General features: G+C 35.2%; 1 protein-coding gene across 2 annotated transcripts in view; it reads right to left on the bottom strand.

Annotated features, from left to right (window-relative positions):
- PLEKHG1 (pleckstrin homology and RhoGEF domain containing G1) overlaps nt 1-19,501 on the bottom strand; it is a 120,918-nt gene that overhangs the window by 35,454 nt on the left and 65,963 nt on the right. For both annotated transcript variants that reach the window (XM_087970129.1, XM_087970137.1), the window contains exons 4-5: nt 6,175-6,275; nt 596-665 (exon numbers count right to left, since the gene is read on the bottom strand). In XM_087970129.1, the coding sequence (XP_087826255.1) occupies nt 596-665; nt 6,175-6,275 (171 nt within the window). The remainder of the gene's footprint in view (nt 1-595; nt 666-6,174; nt 6,276-19,501) is intronic.

The raw sequence follows: 19,501 nt of genomic DNA on the forward strand, positions 1-19,501 counted from the left end.
ATAATGTCTATGTATGCAGTAACATTAATCCAGAATAACTTTTTAAGAATAAAAAATGGAGTTGCCAAACAAAATTAGTCACTAAGCTTTGCAGAGATGATGCTTAAATAAATATAGCAATCTATCTTATATCAGTCTACAAAAGAAAAAAGGTAACTAGTGAGAAAAATATTTAAGATATTCAAATATCTAAAAGAAAGAAAAAATATAAAGTTTTAGCAAAAAGAGATGAACCAGTTATTTCTATCAAATATGCACATATTTTCAAATCAAATAATTCAAAAAAGAGATGTGTTCTATCTAAACTCTCATCCATTCTAATAGATTTGTGAGAACCAATTCATATAAGACTATAGCCAAAGCAAAATTAAATAATGACTTAATTGGACTATTGCATATTGCTTCACCAATTCAGGAACATTTAGTGGAAGGGTAACATAAGCTACATCCACAAAGTAATTTGTAAAAAAGTTTTGCATCCTATGACTTATTTGTTATAGGCATTTGGGAACTGATGGAGTGATCTATTTATAAATTCTGAGAATGCAAAATACTAAAGATCTTATTAATATCAACAGATAGTATTATCACCTACCTTAGAAACAAAACATTCCGCTATAGCTACAGGATCATTTTCACAGTTTTCCAAATCTTGCAGAAGTTCACTAGTTGAAAAAAAAAAGGGTTAGTAATTATTGTCATCATATGCCAATATATACTGCCTATGGTTAAAATTGGCACTGCATTTAAGATTCTATTAAAATAAAACAACACCATTCATTCTACTTCCTACTATAATGCTAAGAAGTAATTAGAGCAGGGGTGCCAAACTTGTGGCCCGTGGCCAGATGCGTCACATACTGGCCATGCCCACTCCCAGTTTAGCAAAGGGGGAAAAAGTTGTAATACGTCACGTGACAATATGTCATGTCGTCACGAGTTTGACACCCCTGAATTAGAGGTTTCTTATCATTTTTTCTTTTTATAATTCCATTAATGATGTGAATAAATGTCTGTTTGGCTTGCTTGCATCACTGTTTCCCTATTTCTGCTGCTATCTTTATCAGGATAAAAAAAAAAAAGCAACTACTGGCTCTCTTTTACAATGATTGTAAGAACCGGTACAAGTACAACACGTATGCATTATTGCAATGCTGCCTCTTCCCACAAGGCCAATATAGAGTTTTCTGTATCTCTTTAGCATTTAAGGATTTTTCTCTGCTTAATGCTAGGAAAGGGAAAATGAAATGATACACATCTTCATGCAGCACATATAAAACTGTTTTATAATAAATAGGCTGCATATGGGTCTTTTTGCTTACTAGCTCTGAACGGTTTTCAAGTGGATTCACATGTGTTAAGCCTTGGTTTGTTTGAACACAACTTGTTAAATATACTACAATAGGCTGCATTTGAATAAACAAGCTAAGCCATAAACAAGAAATAGGATATTTGTATCATGCTAAGGGAAACCAAACCAAAAACATTATAGGTTAACTCAATATATGAACCTACTTTTTATTCATCCACATAATATTGTTCAGGGATGTACAGAAGCCACTCAAACCAGGCAAAAGACAATTATACCAATTTACCAACTGTGTTTCTTTTAAACAACATTTGGTATGTTGAATTTGGCTACACTGAACACATTTCATCTCACAAGCACCAGTACACTTTTTGTTGTCCATGCTGCAATACTGTATGTTCAGATTGCAATTTCCTTTGAAAATACAGTACTTTTGTTTTAACTTAGGAAAGTGGAAAATTAAACTGAAATAATAAATTTGCAGATGGTTTTGCGGCTCTGAATATAGTTAGGATGCTACAAGACTCATGAATAGTTTCAGGGTCATCACTATCTGTGAGTAAACTGCCAATCACAATTTGATCTGATGTATGTTGGAAGCTCAAAGATAATGTGGCTCTCACTATTCATTTAGCATGTCCAGGCTTGCTTCTTCCAAGCTCAGCTATTCATGCCATGCATCAGTTAACCTTTGTCTCCAGCATCTGGATTGCTGTTCTGCATTTGTGCAAAATATGTATGTATGTTATAATGAGGGTACCAAAGTAATCTGAGCTGGCAACTGGAAATAAAGAAACAATGGGTGGGGGACTTTTTAATTTACTGTCATCCTCCCAATTATTTTCCAACATATGAAGATATATGTAAGAAATGTGATTCTGAGAAGCTGATATTTGATTGTTATGGCATACTGACTATGAAACATATATGAATGACAGGTAGGAAATGGGACGATATATTTATCTTGCATGTTGATACACAACTGTTTTCATGATATGGCAGGATTGAGGTAAAGAAAGACTGCTTAAGAGAATTCCATGATCACCAGTGGTACGTTTCAAATATTTTTATCACCAGTTCGGTGGGCATGGCTTGGGGGATGCACTTTGTGCACACACACACACTTTGTGCATGCATGTGTGCAGGGGTGGGATTCAAATTTTTAAGAACCGGTTCTGTGGGCGTGGTTTAGGTGGTGGGGGTGGCTTGGTGGTCATGTGACTGGGTGGACGTGGCTTGGTGGTAATGTGACTGGCTGGGCATGGCCAACTCAATATCACTCACATCGAGGCACGCATCTCCTTGCCTGGCCTCTCATGACTGTGGGGATGCTGCAAGTGTGAAAAATGGTCATAAGTCACTTTTTTCAGTGCCATTGTATCTTTGAATGGTCCCTCCACACAAGCAAAGTACCAGAAAAAGAGGGAAAAACTCCAGAGAAGTTCCTGAGACAGGAAGTCTAGTTCTGCCAAGAATGTACGAAGGGTTAACTGAGAGTCAGTTTCTGTAAGCAACACCAGAATGTTTCCTTCCTGCTTTCCTTACAGGATTAGGCCAGTAATTTCTAAAAACTGGTTCTCCGAACTGCTTAGAGTGTTAACAACCGGTTCTCGCGAATAGGTGTGAACCGGTAGAATCCCACCCCTGCATGTGCGCCAAACACGCATTTTGCACAGGTGCAGGGCTTGCTGTTTCACCTCCTGCAATCTTGCACTCTCCCTGTCACTTCAGCAGCTGCCGCACAGCAATCTGCTGTGCCGCGCAAAGCAGCTATGCTTCAAAAGCAGGGAATAAAGGTTAGTATGGGAGCCCGGGCGGGTGGGTGGGCCCAACAGCAGAACATCGGAGAGAACCGGTTCGGTCTCCGCTGCTCATCGGCTCTATCAGCTTGGCAGAACCAGTAGAATACCACCACTGATGATCACACATTTTCAGACACAACTGCTTTCAATAGTATTAGTTCATGTAGTCTTTGTTGTGATTTTGCTTTTGGGCCAAGATTTGCAAAACTCTGGGGAAAAAGGAATATGTTATAACCTAGAAAAAATTGGGCAAAAAAAACCAATAGGTTTTTATAGAGTTCAGTAAGAAAAAAAATCATGGTAACTCTAGGTGTGTCTGGCATGGTTTACTAGATATGGATTAGAACATTATTAAGAACTAGTTATGTTTATCATAATGAAAATAAAGAACTTTGTTCTGGTTACATCTACTGGTTGATTGCTGATTGGGCATAATTCTAAAGGGCTTTACCAGGATGAGTGAGGTCTTGTTGAAAATGAGAATGGATTACACAGAAGATTGACCAAGAAGCCAAAATTGCAAGAAAGTTAAAAAAGAATTCTTACGCTACTTATTGTATACTATTTTCCTATGCAAAGAAATTTTTTATTGGGGATATCTTGATTGATGTTGCATAATAGATTCACAAGGGTTCTCTTACTGTAGTTAATTCTACTTCTACCTTTAATTATGCATGCTCAATTTAATCCCCATGCTTGGTGAGCAGTTCTCCAAGGTCTTTACATTCGCCCAATTATGACACAGTTGCACAATATGATGTAACTATGATGTAACTAACTATGAAGAAGCAATTGCTAATATTAGTTCTTATGACACATCAAGATTCATGACCGAAGTCAGCCAAATTCACTGTGGCAGAATGAATGAAAAAAAAAAATCTTCCATTTTCCAGGCAGCATATTAGCTACACAAATAAATTGGAAAATAGCTAACATTCCAGTTTTGATTTTAAAAAAGCTACTCCTCCCAAAAGTGGAAATAGGAAATGAAGCAGTATATAAAATAGGTCTCACAGATTTCCATTGAAAAGCATACCTGTGCAAGAAGTTTGAGCTATGACTTATTATGACAAGTGGTTCATGAAATAATTCAAGTGGTAAATAAATATTTAATTTTAAATTAAATATTTTGGATGAGTTTTATAAGCCTTTACAAATGGGAGGGTGATGAAAAGCAAACACAATGAAGCTAATACAGCTACCTAATTTGCTTTAAGAAGTTTCATTCTCTATATAAAATATGTTGAGATATTGTTGAAAACGGTTTCCCTGAGGTGACATACAGATTAAAATATAATAAAGTTATAGACAATTTTAATATTCTGGCAACAGATAAAAAGTGCCTTTAGCAGCAAATTAAAGTATGTTCTTTATTTTAAACTTAACAGCAAAAATGTGTGGGACTCCCTATCTCCCACCATTTTTGTCCATCCCACTTGCTCTCACAGAATGACCAGGCAACAGGTCCATTCCCTGAAGCTATATATTTGATGAGACCTAGGAGCTGTGGCAATGCCTGCCCTTAGGAATCATTTCTGCCTACCTGCCTATTGCTATCCTTCAGAAGTTCAGATGACTCTGACTCTTGGCTAGCTAAAAGGATTTAAAATCCAGTTTTTAGATCTACAAAAGTAAAAATAAGGACACATCTTAGTGAGTTCATATTATATGAATTATAGAACTGATGAGGTAGGATCTGATCATCTAGCACCATGATGGCGAACCTATGGCATGCGTGCCAGAGGTGGCACACAGAGCCCTCTCTCTGGGCACTCAAGCCATTGCCCCAACTCAGCTCTGCCGTGCATGTGCACCTCCCTCCGGCCAGCTGGTCTTTGGGTCTCTGCCGTGCATGCAGGGGGTGGGGGCGGGGCGCACACAGGGGGCAGTGCACGCATGGGTGGGGGTGACGGTGCATGCGTGGCACATGCACATTGCATTTTGGGGATGCATGTGCACTTTGGACACTTGGTGACAAAAAGGTTAGCCATCACTGATCTAGCACAACTTTTGTTCCCTCCCAAAGTTTTCAAGAATTTCAACATATGTTATTTTATATGACAGGAGAAGGAATCATTTAAATACATGGAAAGGATCAGTATAAATGAAATTCATTTTAATTTTAACTCAATTTAAATTAAATGTTTGCTTTGTTACAGCCACTTACAGGTTCTGCTCCCATTTTCAGTCTGGGATAGTCTGAAAATGATTGTATACATACAACCGAAACCCTTATATTGCCTTCAATCATGCCAAGAAGTTGTATATGTTTGCTTTAGTGCCTCCAAATCCAAATCAGCTGAAATATCAAAGTCATTATCAAAGGTACTCAAAGGCAAAATATGTCCCACAATCCAGTCCAGATGTGAACAAGGACGCATATCCTTGATGCCAGGTGTATGTTTCCTTCACAGGGATGTGGCTGATTTACTAAGAGACAAACTCTCCGGCTGCCATTGTGCTTTTCTAGACAAGCAAATCCCCAGACTTCAAATTTGAGTTTAGAAGGATGTTTTCAGCTTCAATGAAAGCAAAACATTTTTTTATTATAAATTGAGAGAACCTCTCTGAAACAGGCCCATCTTGTAGCGTAAATAAGTAACAGCATAGAAGAAACTGGACCTACAAAATACCCAAGTCCTTCCCGGTGTTATGCACAAATCCTCTAGAAGCATTGCCTTTGATGTTTTTGTGGCAAGGCCGGATTCAGAAAAGGAGCAGATATGTTCCTAAACATTCACTGGCATGTTGCTCACTTTATTCCAATTTCTGGCCATGCATAGGTCAGTCTCATAATTTAACTAAGCACTTTCAATCACAAACAATATGAAGGAAGGTCACAGGGAGACATGCTACAGCTCTGGGAATATCTTTTATTACCCTTTTATACCCTCACTCTGAAGATTATAATACTGTTATCTGTTTCAAGTATTGCCCTCCCCCAATTTTCTTTATTTGTTTTGTTCAAACTTCATCCTTTAATCTTTCAGGAAGGAGGGGAAAAAACAGGAAAAGCTTTAATGTGTCATTTCTACATATGCTCTCACTTTAATATTTACTTACCTATTGAAATGATAGATATCTTTTATGTTTCCAAACAAAGCCGATCGCTCCTCTGTACCCAAAGACAGCTTGGATTGGTCAGTGATACAATCAAGGTAATCCTATGAAATAAATGAAAGGGGTGCCTTAATGTTGCCTGCGCTTTTCTTCCCCAGAAAATGAAACTACCTTTAACTGTGTAAAATGAGTCTCTGCCAGATCAATTTCACTCTATATTACTGTAATCCCTTCAGTGAGTCCATCCCGAACAGGCCTTCTATTATAGGAGATAACAATACTTTATCTGTTCACCAATACGAAAGAAATGCTCTCAAAGACTGAACATACTGTGCTGCTCAGACTATACCTTGTATGTTTTTCAAGCTGCAAATGTATTCAGATTTCACCCCTAGTGACAGCTTAATCATCTCCATTAATTACCCAATAAAATCAATGACATCTTCCTATAGTAAGCCTCCTCCTCACTCCCTTAGTATTATTAACATACCTGGGTTTCACACAACTTGAGCAGATTTCTGTGGGGAAATGTAATTATTTCAGAGCTACTGAAATAAATGTTTTTAACATTTCAAAAATGCAACATAAATATCATCATTGTCAGCTTGTAAAGAACAGAATAGTTAGCTGTCTATGTAACTCATAATTTATAATGTGGTATATTAGAATATATTCTCGGGAATTTGTTTGCATGAACGGATGCAAAATATATGAACATAGAACATACATTTGGGGAGAGATGAATAAGAACTATAAATGAATCAGGGAAACAGAACTGTATCTTAGTATATTTGTTTTTAAAACCATTTTCATTCCTCTTTGATTAAAAGTAAAATTTCCTTAAAGTGAAGCTCACTTCCTGGGGATTTCATGAACTCATTCATTTTCTTGGTAGAAGTGGTGGAAGTTATTTGCCATTGCCTTTTTCGTCAAGTCTAACCTACAGTTTTGGTATTACCATCTGATTTTTAATCAGTTCCAACATGTTTAGTTTTCAAGACCAGATAACATCAGCCATGAACCGTGGAGAGCAACTAAGTTCCTGCGGCAAAACTATTCTACTCTTTAAACATCTTTAGAGTATTCAATAAAGCAATAAAGCATTTTGCAATGGGCTTCTCAGATTCTGGACAGAAACTGGCAGTTTGCAAAATATTCCTAAACCCAGAACATCTTCACAGGTTTTATTTACCAAGAAAATGGATAGCTACTTTCCTAGCATATCAAAAGGGGGCTAGGAGGATCAAGAAATCCTTGCCTAATACAGTGAAAAATAATTGAGTTCTAAAGTAAACATATCCACTTGCAAAGATTTCTGTGTCCTTTCAATAAATTTGGTTAAAGAAGACTCAGTGAAAATCCTGCTTTTTTGATTGCGAGTATCTGCTTAGGTAGTAATAAGCACTTACTCATACACCGTTCCATTGTGCTTTACAGAACCCTCTAAGCCATTTACAGAGTCAGCATATTGCCCCCAACAATCTAGGTCCTCATTTTACCAATCTTGGAAGAGTGGAAGGCTGAGTCAACCTTAAGCCAGTCAGGATTGAACTCCTGGCAGTGGGCAGAGTTTGTCTGCAATACTGCATTCTAACCACTGTGCCACTATGGCATTAGCATTAGTCTTGACACTTGGATTTCCAAAACTATTACATTGTTCTTTCATGGTCTCTGCTTCCTGCCTTTTCAGTCTGAGTACCCAACTTCAATATTTCTACTTCTGTTCTGTTCTACTCTACAAAGCAATTTCACACAGCAAACTCCATGAACATGTTTATGCAATTTTCCTGCCAACAGTATGAAAATGGTTCGCTGCTGTCTTTCCAAATCTAGATTTTAACAGCCATATGTTGCCACCTGTTGAAACATCAAGACATTTCATACACGGAAGCAAGCTACCATAGTGCAACTTTCAACTCAATAACCTGGACATAAGGATTCTTATCAAATTATTGCTAAATAACTGTATTTTGCATAAATCAATTTCCTCTGCAAAATAACTGTTTTGTCTATTTTCCTCATTAAATTATAATGTTATTTTCATTTAAGGAAAAAAGGTGAATTTAGGTAAATGCAATTATATATCTGCATACTGGAGAGTTGTAACAGTTAAGAGCTATGTCATCTAGATGCTACAGTGTGCACTCTCTGCACCTTTACTTTTCATTCCAATTCCATTATCTTATGACCTCATTCTTAAGATCTTTCTCTTAAAATATGTTATTGTATTAAGTCACTGTAACAATATCCCCAGGGTTTCCTGAAACTTCCCACTGACCTTTTGTTTTTATTCACAAGCTGCTTTGTAGCAAAGATTTAAGAAACTTCATGAAGGAGAAACTATTGCTATACATACAAACATACCCAGAATCTGAGTCAGTGAGTGGAAAAATAAGCTAATACAATGGTAGATCTTTCCAAATTTAATACAAATTTGGTTCTACCAGTATGAAATAAGCTTGCTCTAAAAAACAAAATAGAGAGCTACAAACTATTGTAAAGCATGATAAGACATTTAAAATGGTATTTTATAAAGTAATTCATAATACTCTTTTTCTACATTACTCCCAATTTGAAGGCAGTTTGTAATTATGCCTACAAGAAACTGAATAATCATTTTTACCAAATATCCAATTTTACTGTCAAGTTTTTTTTTTTAATTGAATGTTGTCAGGTTCTGCTTTTTATTTTTGGGGCCTTTTATGTTTCTCATTCTATTCATTTCAGAGTTTAACAACTGCTTCCGGAGAAAAAGATACAGAACTGTGTGAAAACAAAGACCGTTTACTATAAAAAATGAAGTAAACATGGATTGCTATATTCTTTACGTAAAACAAAGAAACAAAACCTGTATTGTGCTATATAGAAACTGGACCGCAGATAATGATCACTCAAGTATGACAATAAGAAATCCATCAAAATGTAAATTGGATTTTGGAATGGCTAACTTAATTTTTCTAATAGGATTTGGAAACAAAAGTGCTGAATACATTTTACTTGAATTCTGTGTGTTTGCAAATCATGATACAGAACTTGCCAATAAAATAAGGTCAACATAACACTAGTAGACCTTTCCTCAGATTACTATCAAAATTTACAATACAAAATTAAATATTGTTCAGTTTCTGGGAAAGAGGCCTATGAAAATGAGGACATTGCTGCTTCTCCTTCTAAAACATTGTTAACATATTTATTTCACACCCAGTCATTTATTTTGAATAGTGTATAGCTATAACAGTAGCTTGGTGCACTGAAATGCCAAATGTAAAGTTGAAAGTTTGGAAAAGTTGCAGATGGGATACTATATATCTATGAATTAAGCACCAAAATGATTATATTAACTCTGAATGCCCTCTTATTCTTGCCCTATTAAAGGCACGAACAAGTGCTATAAGAAGTTGTATCACCAAATGTAGCTACCATTTGAAAGTGCTTATTAAAAAGAAGTCCAATAGAATCTCTACTGGCATGGGAGTTCAACTCTCTTGCCAAAAACAGCACGTTTAAATTTTATGAGACAAAGTAATGAGTATCATGGAGAATCAAAACTTTGTTCACACAGCTCACCCTAAGGCTTCCTAACTAACCTTTACTGGGATTGTAGCCACAGAGATGAAATCAGCTCTATAAAACCCACTTCTGAAGATCATTATGTTCAAAATAATTCATGGGAACCAACCAACCCAACAAATAAATAACTTAGAGTTTTCAAATAAGAGGTCTGTATTGTGCCTTGTCATTTAATAGCTCCACAAACTCGTCCTAGAATAAGAAATGCCATTAAAAATGGAACATGATCTCTCAGTCTGTCCTGCATGGAAAATGATCAAAGCTACACAACCATGAGTTTGTTTTATAGCCTTAATCGTTTTTTTCCTGTTTAAAAATTATTTGACCCAAACAGACCAATGGAAAATACTAACAATATGATAACAAGCTGTGAACGTTTGAAATCCTGATTTTAAAAATGTATGGAAAAACCCTGATAACACACCAGAAATAAATATTTAACCATTTATTGTTTTAAAGCAAACTCAGTATCTGCTGGGAAACAAAAGAAAAAGATCAACCATAGAATTAAAACTAATTTAATACAGTTTACACTTTGAATATTATATCTGTGCAAACAATTTAACAAAATAATTTGAAATGCAACCAAAAACTCACTCATTATTCATCCCTTTTGGGTTTTTCTGAGTTTCTGCATATAAATATCCTACTGATTTAAAACAAGAATGCCTGAATTAATCAATAATACCACAGTTTCAAGAGATAAGGTCCAGAGGTGGTATTCAGCAGGTTCTGACCAGTTCTGGAGAATCAGTAGCGTAAATTTTGAGTAGTCCCCCCCACTTCACAAAAAGTGCAAAGGTTTTTCCCCTGATGACCATGCTAGATAGATCAACTCCAGTTGGAGATGGAGTGCCAAACTATACACAGCTTTATAATTAAATCAGCACTCCCAACCAAAATCCTCTGGGGAGTTTTAAGTACAGATGTAATATGCTCGTGGTGAATAACACTTGCCATCAAGTAGGCATATGCTTTTTGTAGCAAATTGTATCTTCTAAGGGCTTCAAAGTCATCTCTAGTAGAATGCAAGGCAAAAAGCTTAAGTTATAGCAATGAGAATATGAAACAAGGACTAAACTTTGGTGTAATTGTTCACTCACACTCCTTTATATATCAGGATACACATAAATGGGACCTGACAAAGAGGTATGTAAAAGGTCAGAAAATCTAATGGGGCAGTTACTTTTTCCATAAAAACATATAGCATATATCTTTCCCCCATCTCGGTTCTGGAATTTTAATGGGTTTTCTTCTTACCAGATTGTACATATTATCCCGCACAGCCCTGTCAGGGTATTATAAAAATATGCTTCTACCTCAGCCTATATGTCAATGTGGGAATTTAGTTGAGTCAAAGTCCTTGAGCCAAATGCTTCTCTAGTGGTCTTTTTATAGGGAGCCCTGCAGACACCTGTCTATTCCATTTTGAAGAAATATGGTGGGACAGGGTAAAATGTTTTCCTACTGGTTCAATGTGAGTGTGTGCTTTGCACGCACACAGCATTTACAACTCACCTTCTGCTGCAAGTCCTGTGTGTAAAACAGCTGACGCGCAGCAATCAGTTGTGCCGCGCAAAGCAGCTGAGGTTGAAAAGCAGGAAATAAAGGTCGGCATAGAGCCGGGGCGGATGGGAGGGCCCAGCAGCTGATTGACAGAGTGAACTGGTTCTCTGACAGATGATTCTCGGAGCTACCAGTTCAGCCAAACCAGGCTGAATTAATGGAATACCACCACTGGTTCAGGTAGTCCTTGATTACAACCTTTCATTTAAGTGACCATTTGAAGTTACAACAACACTGAAAAAAGTGACTTCTGACCATTTTTCACAGTTATGATCATTGCAACATCCCCATGGTCACGATCAAAATTTGGATGCTTGGCAAATGGGATGTATTTATGACGGTCGCAGTGTCCCATATGTATGTGATCACCTTTTGCAACCTTCTGACGAAAAATCAAGGGGGAAGCCAGATTTACTTTAAAATTGTGTTACCAACTTAACAACTTCAGTAATTCACTGAATAACTGTGGCAAGAAAGGTCATGAAATGGGACAAAACTCACTTAACTGCCTCGTTTATAACAGAAATTTTGGACTCACTTGTCATAAGCTGAGGCGTTTCCCTAGGGATGTTAACCGAGTGGACAAAAAGAACTAGATTGCTAAGAGGATTTATGACATACTATACGAATATGTTCACCTGTATTTAACAATGTGCTATATCACAAATTTTAGCCATTTTTTCTGACATTTATATTTTATCAGAACAATGGATCAACATTTATATCACAATATTTTGGCTACTCTGCTGATGGAATAGAACAAAATTCAGCTCCTTTAAAAGAGATAAGATGGCAATCATAGTAATTTCCCAGTCTCAGATCAGATCACAATTAAGTAACATTTTCCATTCCAGAGTTGCACAAAATTTCTGTCCTGGACAACCAGCTTTTTATAAGCATAGTCACAACTTTCACCAAAACAATATTTTTGAAGAGTAGCAAGAAGTGAGAAGGAGAAAATTCTTCCCTTATCTTCTGCCATAACCACAAGATTTACTGTGAGATTGGAGGATGGGAGATGGGAAAGAGTAAAGGGAAAACAAAGGAGCATGATTCTCCATGAACATCATGAACTCCGGAGACTTGTATTTTCAAGCAAGTCTCTTGAGACACCCCCTAATTTACATTCTACAATAAAATTATATGCTCAAAACCTGTAAATTATCTACCTGCCATTCATGTTTTTTGTAACAGGCTCTTGCAAGTTTTTCCTCATAGTCCTTTAAAAACTATTTTAAATCACTGACAATCAACTAAGATTCATGCAAAGGTCTTTTTACCAGGTAATTCTTATAACTAGACATTAGTAGGTATATATTCTTACCTTTTTCTCACTTTTTCCAACTTTTGGATTGAGCATTGACTTTAACGGTATTTGTCAGAAACACAAATAATACCAATTAGAGCTCTGGGCATTTCTTGTCAACAAAATAATAAATTGAATAGTATGAGAGAACTGGTGGGATACAGATTCCTTCCTCTTTAACTGTAGGCCTGAAACAGCCTCCATGCTTAGCCTCTTTCAAGATGGCTGCAGGCTAAAAAGGTGCAATAAGATAAACATGAAACAAGGCTGATCTCCAGAACTGTTCTTGAGGTGATTTGGGGATGGATTCAACTGGCGAGGCTTTATTTCAACAAAACTGAGATGCTGTGAGTAAAGAAAGTGATTTGTTTGATGTAGTGTGGCATGTGCAAACCGTTGTAGATGGGACAGCACTATCTCTTAAGTATCACCTTTATCCTCAGGGTAAGAATGCACAACGCTACAAAAAAAATAGGCCCGGTCTCAGTTGCATGTCACAAATCACTAATCATCTTTATATCAATCTACTTTTGAAGACAACTTGGAGACTTCTGCTGACCTTTTCTTTTCAGATGAACATGTAGCTGTCACTCAAAAGCCCAGGGGTCAATTACTTCTATTGTGAGATTTTTATCAGCACTTTGTATTTCAGTTCAATATCATTTCTCTTTTTAATGCTCATTCTCCCAGCTTAGGGATATGATTTTATAGTAACTGTTGTAAATAATTTGATGCCATTAGCAAACCTGATATCTCATCACCCTATTTGCAAATAGTTTATAAACACTAGGAAATGCATCCCTATCTTGGAGTAAAATCATTATCTTATTTCAAGTATTGTTTGCCTATTTCTATTTACCTTTTCCTGTTATTTAAGCAGGTATCAATCTTAATTTCAAATTACTTTATTAGTTCAAAAGACTAGTCAGAAACTTGGTTCAATACTTTGGAATAACCAGGTAAGCTATGTTAACTGGTTGTGGAAGTCTCTTATTCCTTCTTCAGAAAAAATTGGGCTACACATTACTATATAATTACAACCAAGAACAGATGTTAAACCAACTTCCTCCAACTTAACTCTGAAACAAAATTTAGAGGCAAAAATCCCAACAGTGAACAAGCTTACTGGGAATTCTCAGTACTGAACATCTAATATTTCAGGAATTCAGATTGAGAACAATTGATAAAACAACAGCCTGGGATTTCCCAGTATTCCCTTTTATTCATTTTACTAAAAAAAACTGGCTTTACCTTAATCAATTTCCAGTTTTCTAATGTGTCAGCCAAATATTTTCAACTGTTTGTTTTCTGTTTCTTGTTTCTGGGCTCTAATTCCTTTAGCTTAGTATTTATTGATTTCTGCTGTCTAGCACGATCAGTTTGTATGCCTCTAAACATGTTATATTACATATTTTTGTTAGAAGAATTTTATGCATTTTAAGATGGATATTATCTGGACTTGCACTGTTGTTAGCTTCAAAAACACAATCCTTTGTTGTCAGTATATGCTTCTCCTATCCAAACTTTTCTAGGGGTCTGAGTAGCTGAAGCAAATAATAATATGCATATACATGAATATACATGCCTAATATCCTATATGTTCAGCATTTATTTTTAATCTTTTGATTTTATAGATGTTTTAATCTAGAACTTTATGGAGATTTATGCAAAATACATACATTATTTAGTCCTAAATTCAAACTATAAATAGTTCAAATGAATGACCAACAATTAGAGCAAAAATACTTTGCGCTTTCATCCATGTCTACCATTGTTATTATCAACAGGGATTTGTTCTTAACTGGTTTTGAAATAAAATTTTTGACCTGTTTAACATCTTGGGTAAGGCTTTATTGTGAAAGCTGTTAATAATGCATTTCATTGTTTTAGTTAGTAATTGGACAGAAGTTAAATAAAGCAGTTCCTATTTCTGTCAATCTGTATTCATTTCTTTTTCATGAATATTTCTTACTATTTTATCAATAAATGTCTTGGAATTTCAGGTGCCTTTGGAAATAGAAATACTTTTTCATGTATTGTATTTATAATGGCTTGCAGCTTTACAAATCATCATTATTTAAGCATGTAACTATTTAAGCGTGATAAGTGCACCATCGTGCCTCCCGTCCCTGTCCTGTTGTCCCCATTTATTCATACCTATTTCCTATATTCTTACTCATGTTTATACTTATACCTATTATCTTGTATGCGATTGACAAATCAAATAAATAAATAAATAAACCTGTCTTATGAAGGGGAATGCAGCCAAAAGCATGTCCACAAAAAGGCATGGTTCATTTATGAAAGTCCATTAGTAGATGTGCAGCTAACACCTTGGAAAAAAGGCACAGAGTCACATGTTTTATATATATCTTTCTAAAAATTGTCTGCTAACCATTTGGCATCAGTAACAAAGAAAGAAGTGGAAAATCTGTATACTGAACTTGAAGCATTATATCTTCCCCGGTTGTTCCACTTCCTACTTAAGTACAAAAACTGGACTACGGAACACTACAAATATTTATCTACCAATCTTTATCTTATTACTAGCTCGATAACTGTGCTTTGCTATGAAACTAGGTCATAGTTTCTGGGGAGGAAAATAAGGGGGAAAAATTCTGCCTCTACCTACCAACATCCATTGGTATTTGTATGGCTAGCGTCCTGTCAGTGTGTGAGGCTAGTTTGGAAACTGAAACAGTATTTACTTTTTGAGCAAGAAGGAGACAGCAAGGAGCCTGGGCATGGCTTAGCTCAACTGTTCTGTACTAAAGCTGCATGGTGCTCTGAAAGTAAAACTGAAACTGAAACTCCTCTCCTCTGTTTGTGTTTTGCATTTGGAACATATTTCTTTTCAAGTGGGGAAGGGAGTAGAACTCCTTAGCATCGGAGTGTATTAATAATAATATACGAAATACTAATGCTCTGATAGTCATTTTGAAAAACCCTTTGGCACCTAGAAGCCAAGGGGAACATACGTGCCAAATTTCAAGTTTGTAAGGCTTTAAGGTTCTGGAGATTTTGTGATGATATGTGAGTGGTATTTCATTTGAAGTTACACACACACACACACACACACACACAGCAGAGAGCCAGCACAGTTTAGTGTGTAAGGCATCACATTAGAAACCAAGAGACTGTGAGTTCTAATTCTGCCTTAGGCACAAAGCTACCTGGGTATCTGGGGCCAGCCATTCTCTTTCAGCCCTAGGAAGGAGGTAATGGGAAACTACTTCTGAAAAACCTTGCCAAGAAAACTGCAGGGACATGTCCAGTCTCTGAGAATTGGGCATGATTGAACATAGGAAAAAATATGATTTACCTCTATTAGAGGTTTTATTTTCTACAATCAATATTAATGTATAAATTTATGTATACATAAATCAATGCTTTAAACAACTGTATTCCAATTCAGGTGGATTCTAAATACTAGCTTTAAATTTCATGTTTAAATACACTAAAAGTGTTTTCGAGACCTCAATAGGAGATAGAGTTTACTTTAGAAATATATGGGGAATTTGGGACTCAATGGCACTGACGTACCCTATAGCTCTAACTAAAACAGGGAAAACTTAGAAATATCATATAAGAGATTTTGACACTTTAGAATTAATTGAAATTCATTAGAAGTATGACATGGAAATAATTGATTCATAAATAATATATAAAGTATTTGTGAAATTCATTACAGTTTCTAGTATCCAAGCAATTAAAGGCACAGAAAGTTAATTTTTGGATTTGTGTCCAAAGTCCAGTGTGGGTGAGAAGGGAAACAAGTTAAATTTTGCATCCCTTAGGACACAGTCTTCTGTTTACTCAACCTGTTGTAATTCTCCCTTTGTATTATTCTTTTTCTCTTTGAATACAAAACCATGGAGAAACGAGGTAACCTTTGTGGACCTATATTTGTGGCCACTCATAATAGTAGGCTGGTTGGTGATGAGCTTGATGAAATTTGTAGAGTTCATCTTTCTCCAACTCAATTCACTCATAAAACTTCACTTTTTCTCAGTTTTGGCTGTGACTTATTAGAGGCATTTCTCACAACTAGGTCTTCAATACCAATTATTTAATTTCCATAGTTCCGTATATCCATATATTAATGGTTCTACCTCTTTCAATATGTTTTCCAAATTTTCAAAAGGAAAGTTTTTTTTTTAAGAAGAAAAGCTAAGATACTAATATGTTTTGTGCAACCAATTTAGATCTGGTATTTGTCTTGTAGTTTGCCTTGTGTTTGCATGCATGAATGAGTATCAGTGATATGCAGGATCCAAAGTAAGAACTGTCCTAAAGGGAAGCATCTAACCCTTTCTCTTTGCTAAAATTTTAATTGGAAACTCTTCCTCACTGTTGTTCACAAGGAAGAAAAGTTACCATTGGCAACAACAGAGCATCTTTTCTATTGTAAACAGCACTTTCTCGGGTAAACAGTGATTTTAATTAGGACCATGACAGGGCAGGTTGCTACTCTAATAGACTCTATCCCTTCGCTGTACTATATCAGCTATTTATCTTAAATTGTGTTTTAAAACAAATGAAACAACTTAAAAGCATAACTATTGACAAAAAGCAAAGGAACAATCAGAGTGTGTTTTACATCCAGTAAACAAAAATAATTATAATTATAGTGGCCGTTTATTTATTAAACTTAAACACCTTTTTTAATTTCCAAAAAGAAAAGAAGTATTTTTTCTCCAAAGACATCTGTTGAAAATTAAACTTTCCATTATAAAAACAGAACTTTCTTAATGAATTTTCTTTGGCCATATTAATAATTGTGCTAGGATGTCCTTTCTCATCACCCAAATATTTCTGATCTCCTATTTTCACTTAAATTAATGAGCAACTCTAGTCATCAAAATAAGAATATTCACCTACTTGAAACTAGGAAGGGTATTTGGTCTTTAGGAATAAATAATAGTTATTTATTAATATATTTGTGATTATGTTACCCAGCCTAGTAACAAAACATTTTCAAGAAAAACAGAAAAAAACCCAACCTATATGAGCTACAATTACAATGTTACTATTTATTAAATTTGATTTTCTACTAATTAATGACAAAATAAATAATAGATAATGTAAAGCCAATTAAATAAACAATTAAAATATAAATACTTAAAACTAATAGCCAAAGTAAAATTAATTAATAGATACTTACATCACAGAACAGGAATCACTATCTACCATAATATTGAAACACAAGATCTCTAAAATAAAAAAGTGACTATTTCAGGATCTATTTGTAGAACCTGTACCTACTTAAAAGATTTTTAACCAGCTACAGTTAGAAAATCATATTATTTAGAAAGTGTTTTTATGCCATCTTACTACTTTCTAAATGTACATTAAAACAGCTTTTCTAAAAATCTATTGCTACTGAACTGGCATGAATTTCAGAGATTTTCATGGGTGCAGGAATTTGTACAAAATTATAAGGTTTTCCTATAAATAAATTCTAACATTATGATAAATTCAATTTTTTCCTCTCTTTGACCAAGATTACATCCAGTTATGCTTTCAAATGAATGCTGACATGATTGTTGAAATTCATATGGATTTATTAGTAAGCAATTATTTTTTAACTGAGAATAAAGGTATTTAAATATTATGTCAGCAGTAAACATTTAAAATGCCTCCCGTATTTATATAAAAGTATGTCAGTAGCTCTGCTTGCTTTATCTCTTTATTTCAGTTTTGTTTAAGGGCATTTAAACTTTTTTCCTGTATGGATCTTACTGTACACCAGCAGTTAAGATACCTAATACAGATATGCAGGAAAAGACTTGTTTCTACAGATTAATTCTTTTTAAACATGCCTTTGTATATCAAATCCCGATAATCTGATTTGCCTCGCTGTCTGCTTCTTGTGCATCATCAGACTAGTATTTTCTTTTCCAGATTAGTGATGTACTTAAAAAGAAAATGGCCCAAAGCCATGCATTATGACATTTCCAGATTATGTGTAAAATGTATGTCTGCAATGAACATGTTTAAAAAAAACCCACAAAAAACAAAGCAATAAATACATAATCCTCACCTGTAAGAATATTCTTTAGAAGTTATGAACTAATTGAATCAGTTATATAGTCTAAAATCTTGAAACATATGAACTCTCAAATTGAACATTTTATCATCCAGGAACTAAAAATAAATACTATTTATTTTTGTCTAAACAGAAGTGGCCACCATTCCCTGACTTTTATTTCCATTCAACTTTTATCTAAGGTCTTGATTATAGTAGAAAATCAAGAAGCTTCTTTTATCAGCCCAATTTAATGGGAAAGCTCTTAGACTAGCCTACGTGCAAAAAGTAAGTTAGTAAAGTCTATTCTCCCAAAAGTACGGTTCATGTACATCTTGCATAATTAACAAGGATAACTTCAAAAAGGGAAGAGAAAGGATTCCATATTGTAGCTTGCAGGCTTTGAAAGCTCAATATTATATTCTCTCCCTGGTTCTAATAAGAGTTTTCTTCTCATAAAAAGTATAATACAATGGGCAACTTGAGATTGCAGCTACAAAGAAAATAACTTTATCATCCTCAGACTCAGTAGTGCTAACTGACTATGCCTTGTGTGGATGGTGATTAACTTTAAAAGTAACAACTATCATTGCTATGTGTACAACTCATAAAGTACAGATTTTTGTGGGATCAATAAAATAACAAAACTTGAATAACCTCAATAAAACCTGAAAAAGAACGATTTAACAAAAAGTATTTTAAGTTATTAATTAGTAGTGCATATTGTCTGTCTTGAAAGACAACTCTGCAAATAAGAACCATGCTGTTTCAATATAATCCAAAGAGCACGTATCCATCGCCAAGCTGCTTGTGCTTCCCACAGCCGCAATTTATTGCAAACCTTGATCCTAATATTTTTT

Source organism: Notechis scutatus, chromosome 1, assembly GCF_049901735.1.
Source record: "Notechis scutatus isolate UNSWTSFEM ecotype Mainland chromosome 1, rNotScu1.2, whole genome shotgun sequence".
Classification (NCBI taxonomy): domain Eukaryota; kingdom Metazoa; phylum Chordata; class Lepidosauria; order Squamata; family Elapidae; genus Notechis; species Notechis scutatus.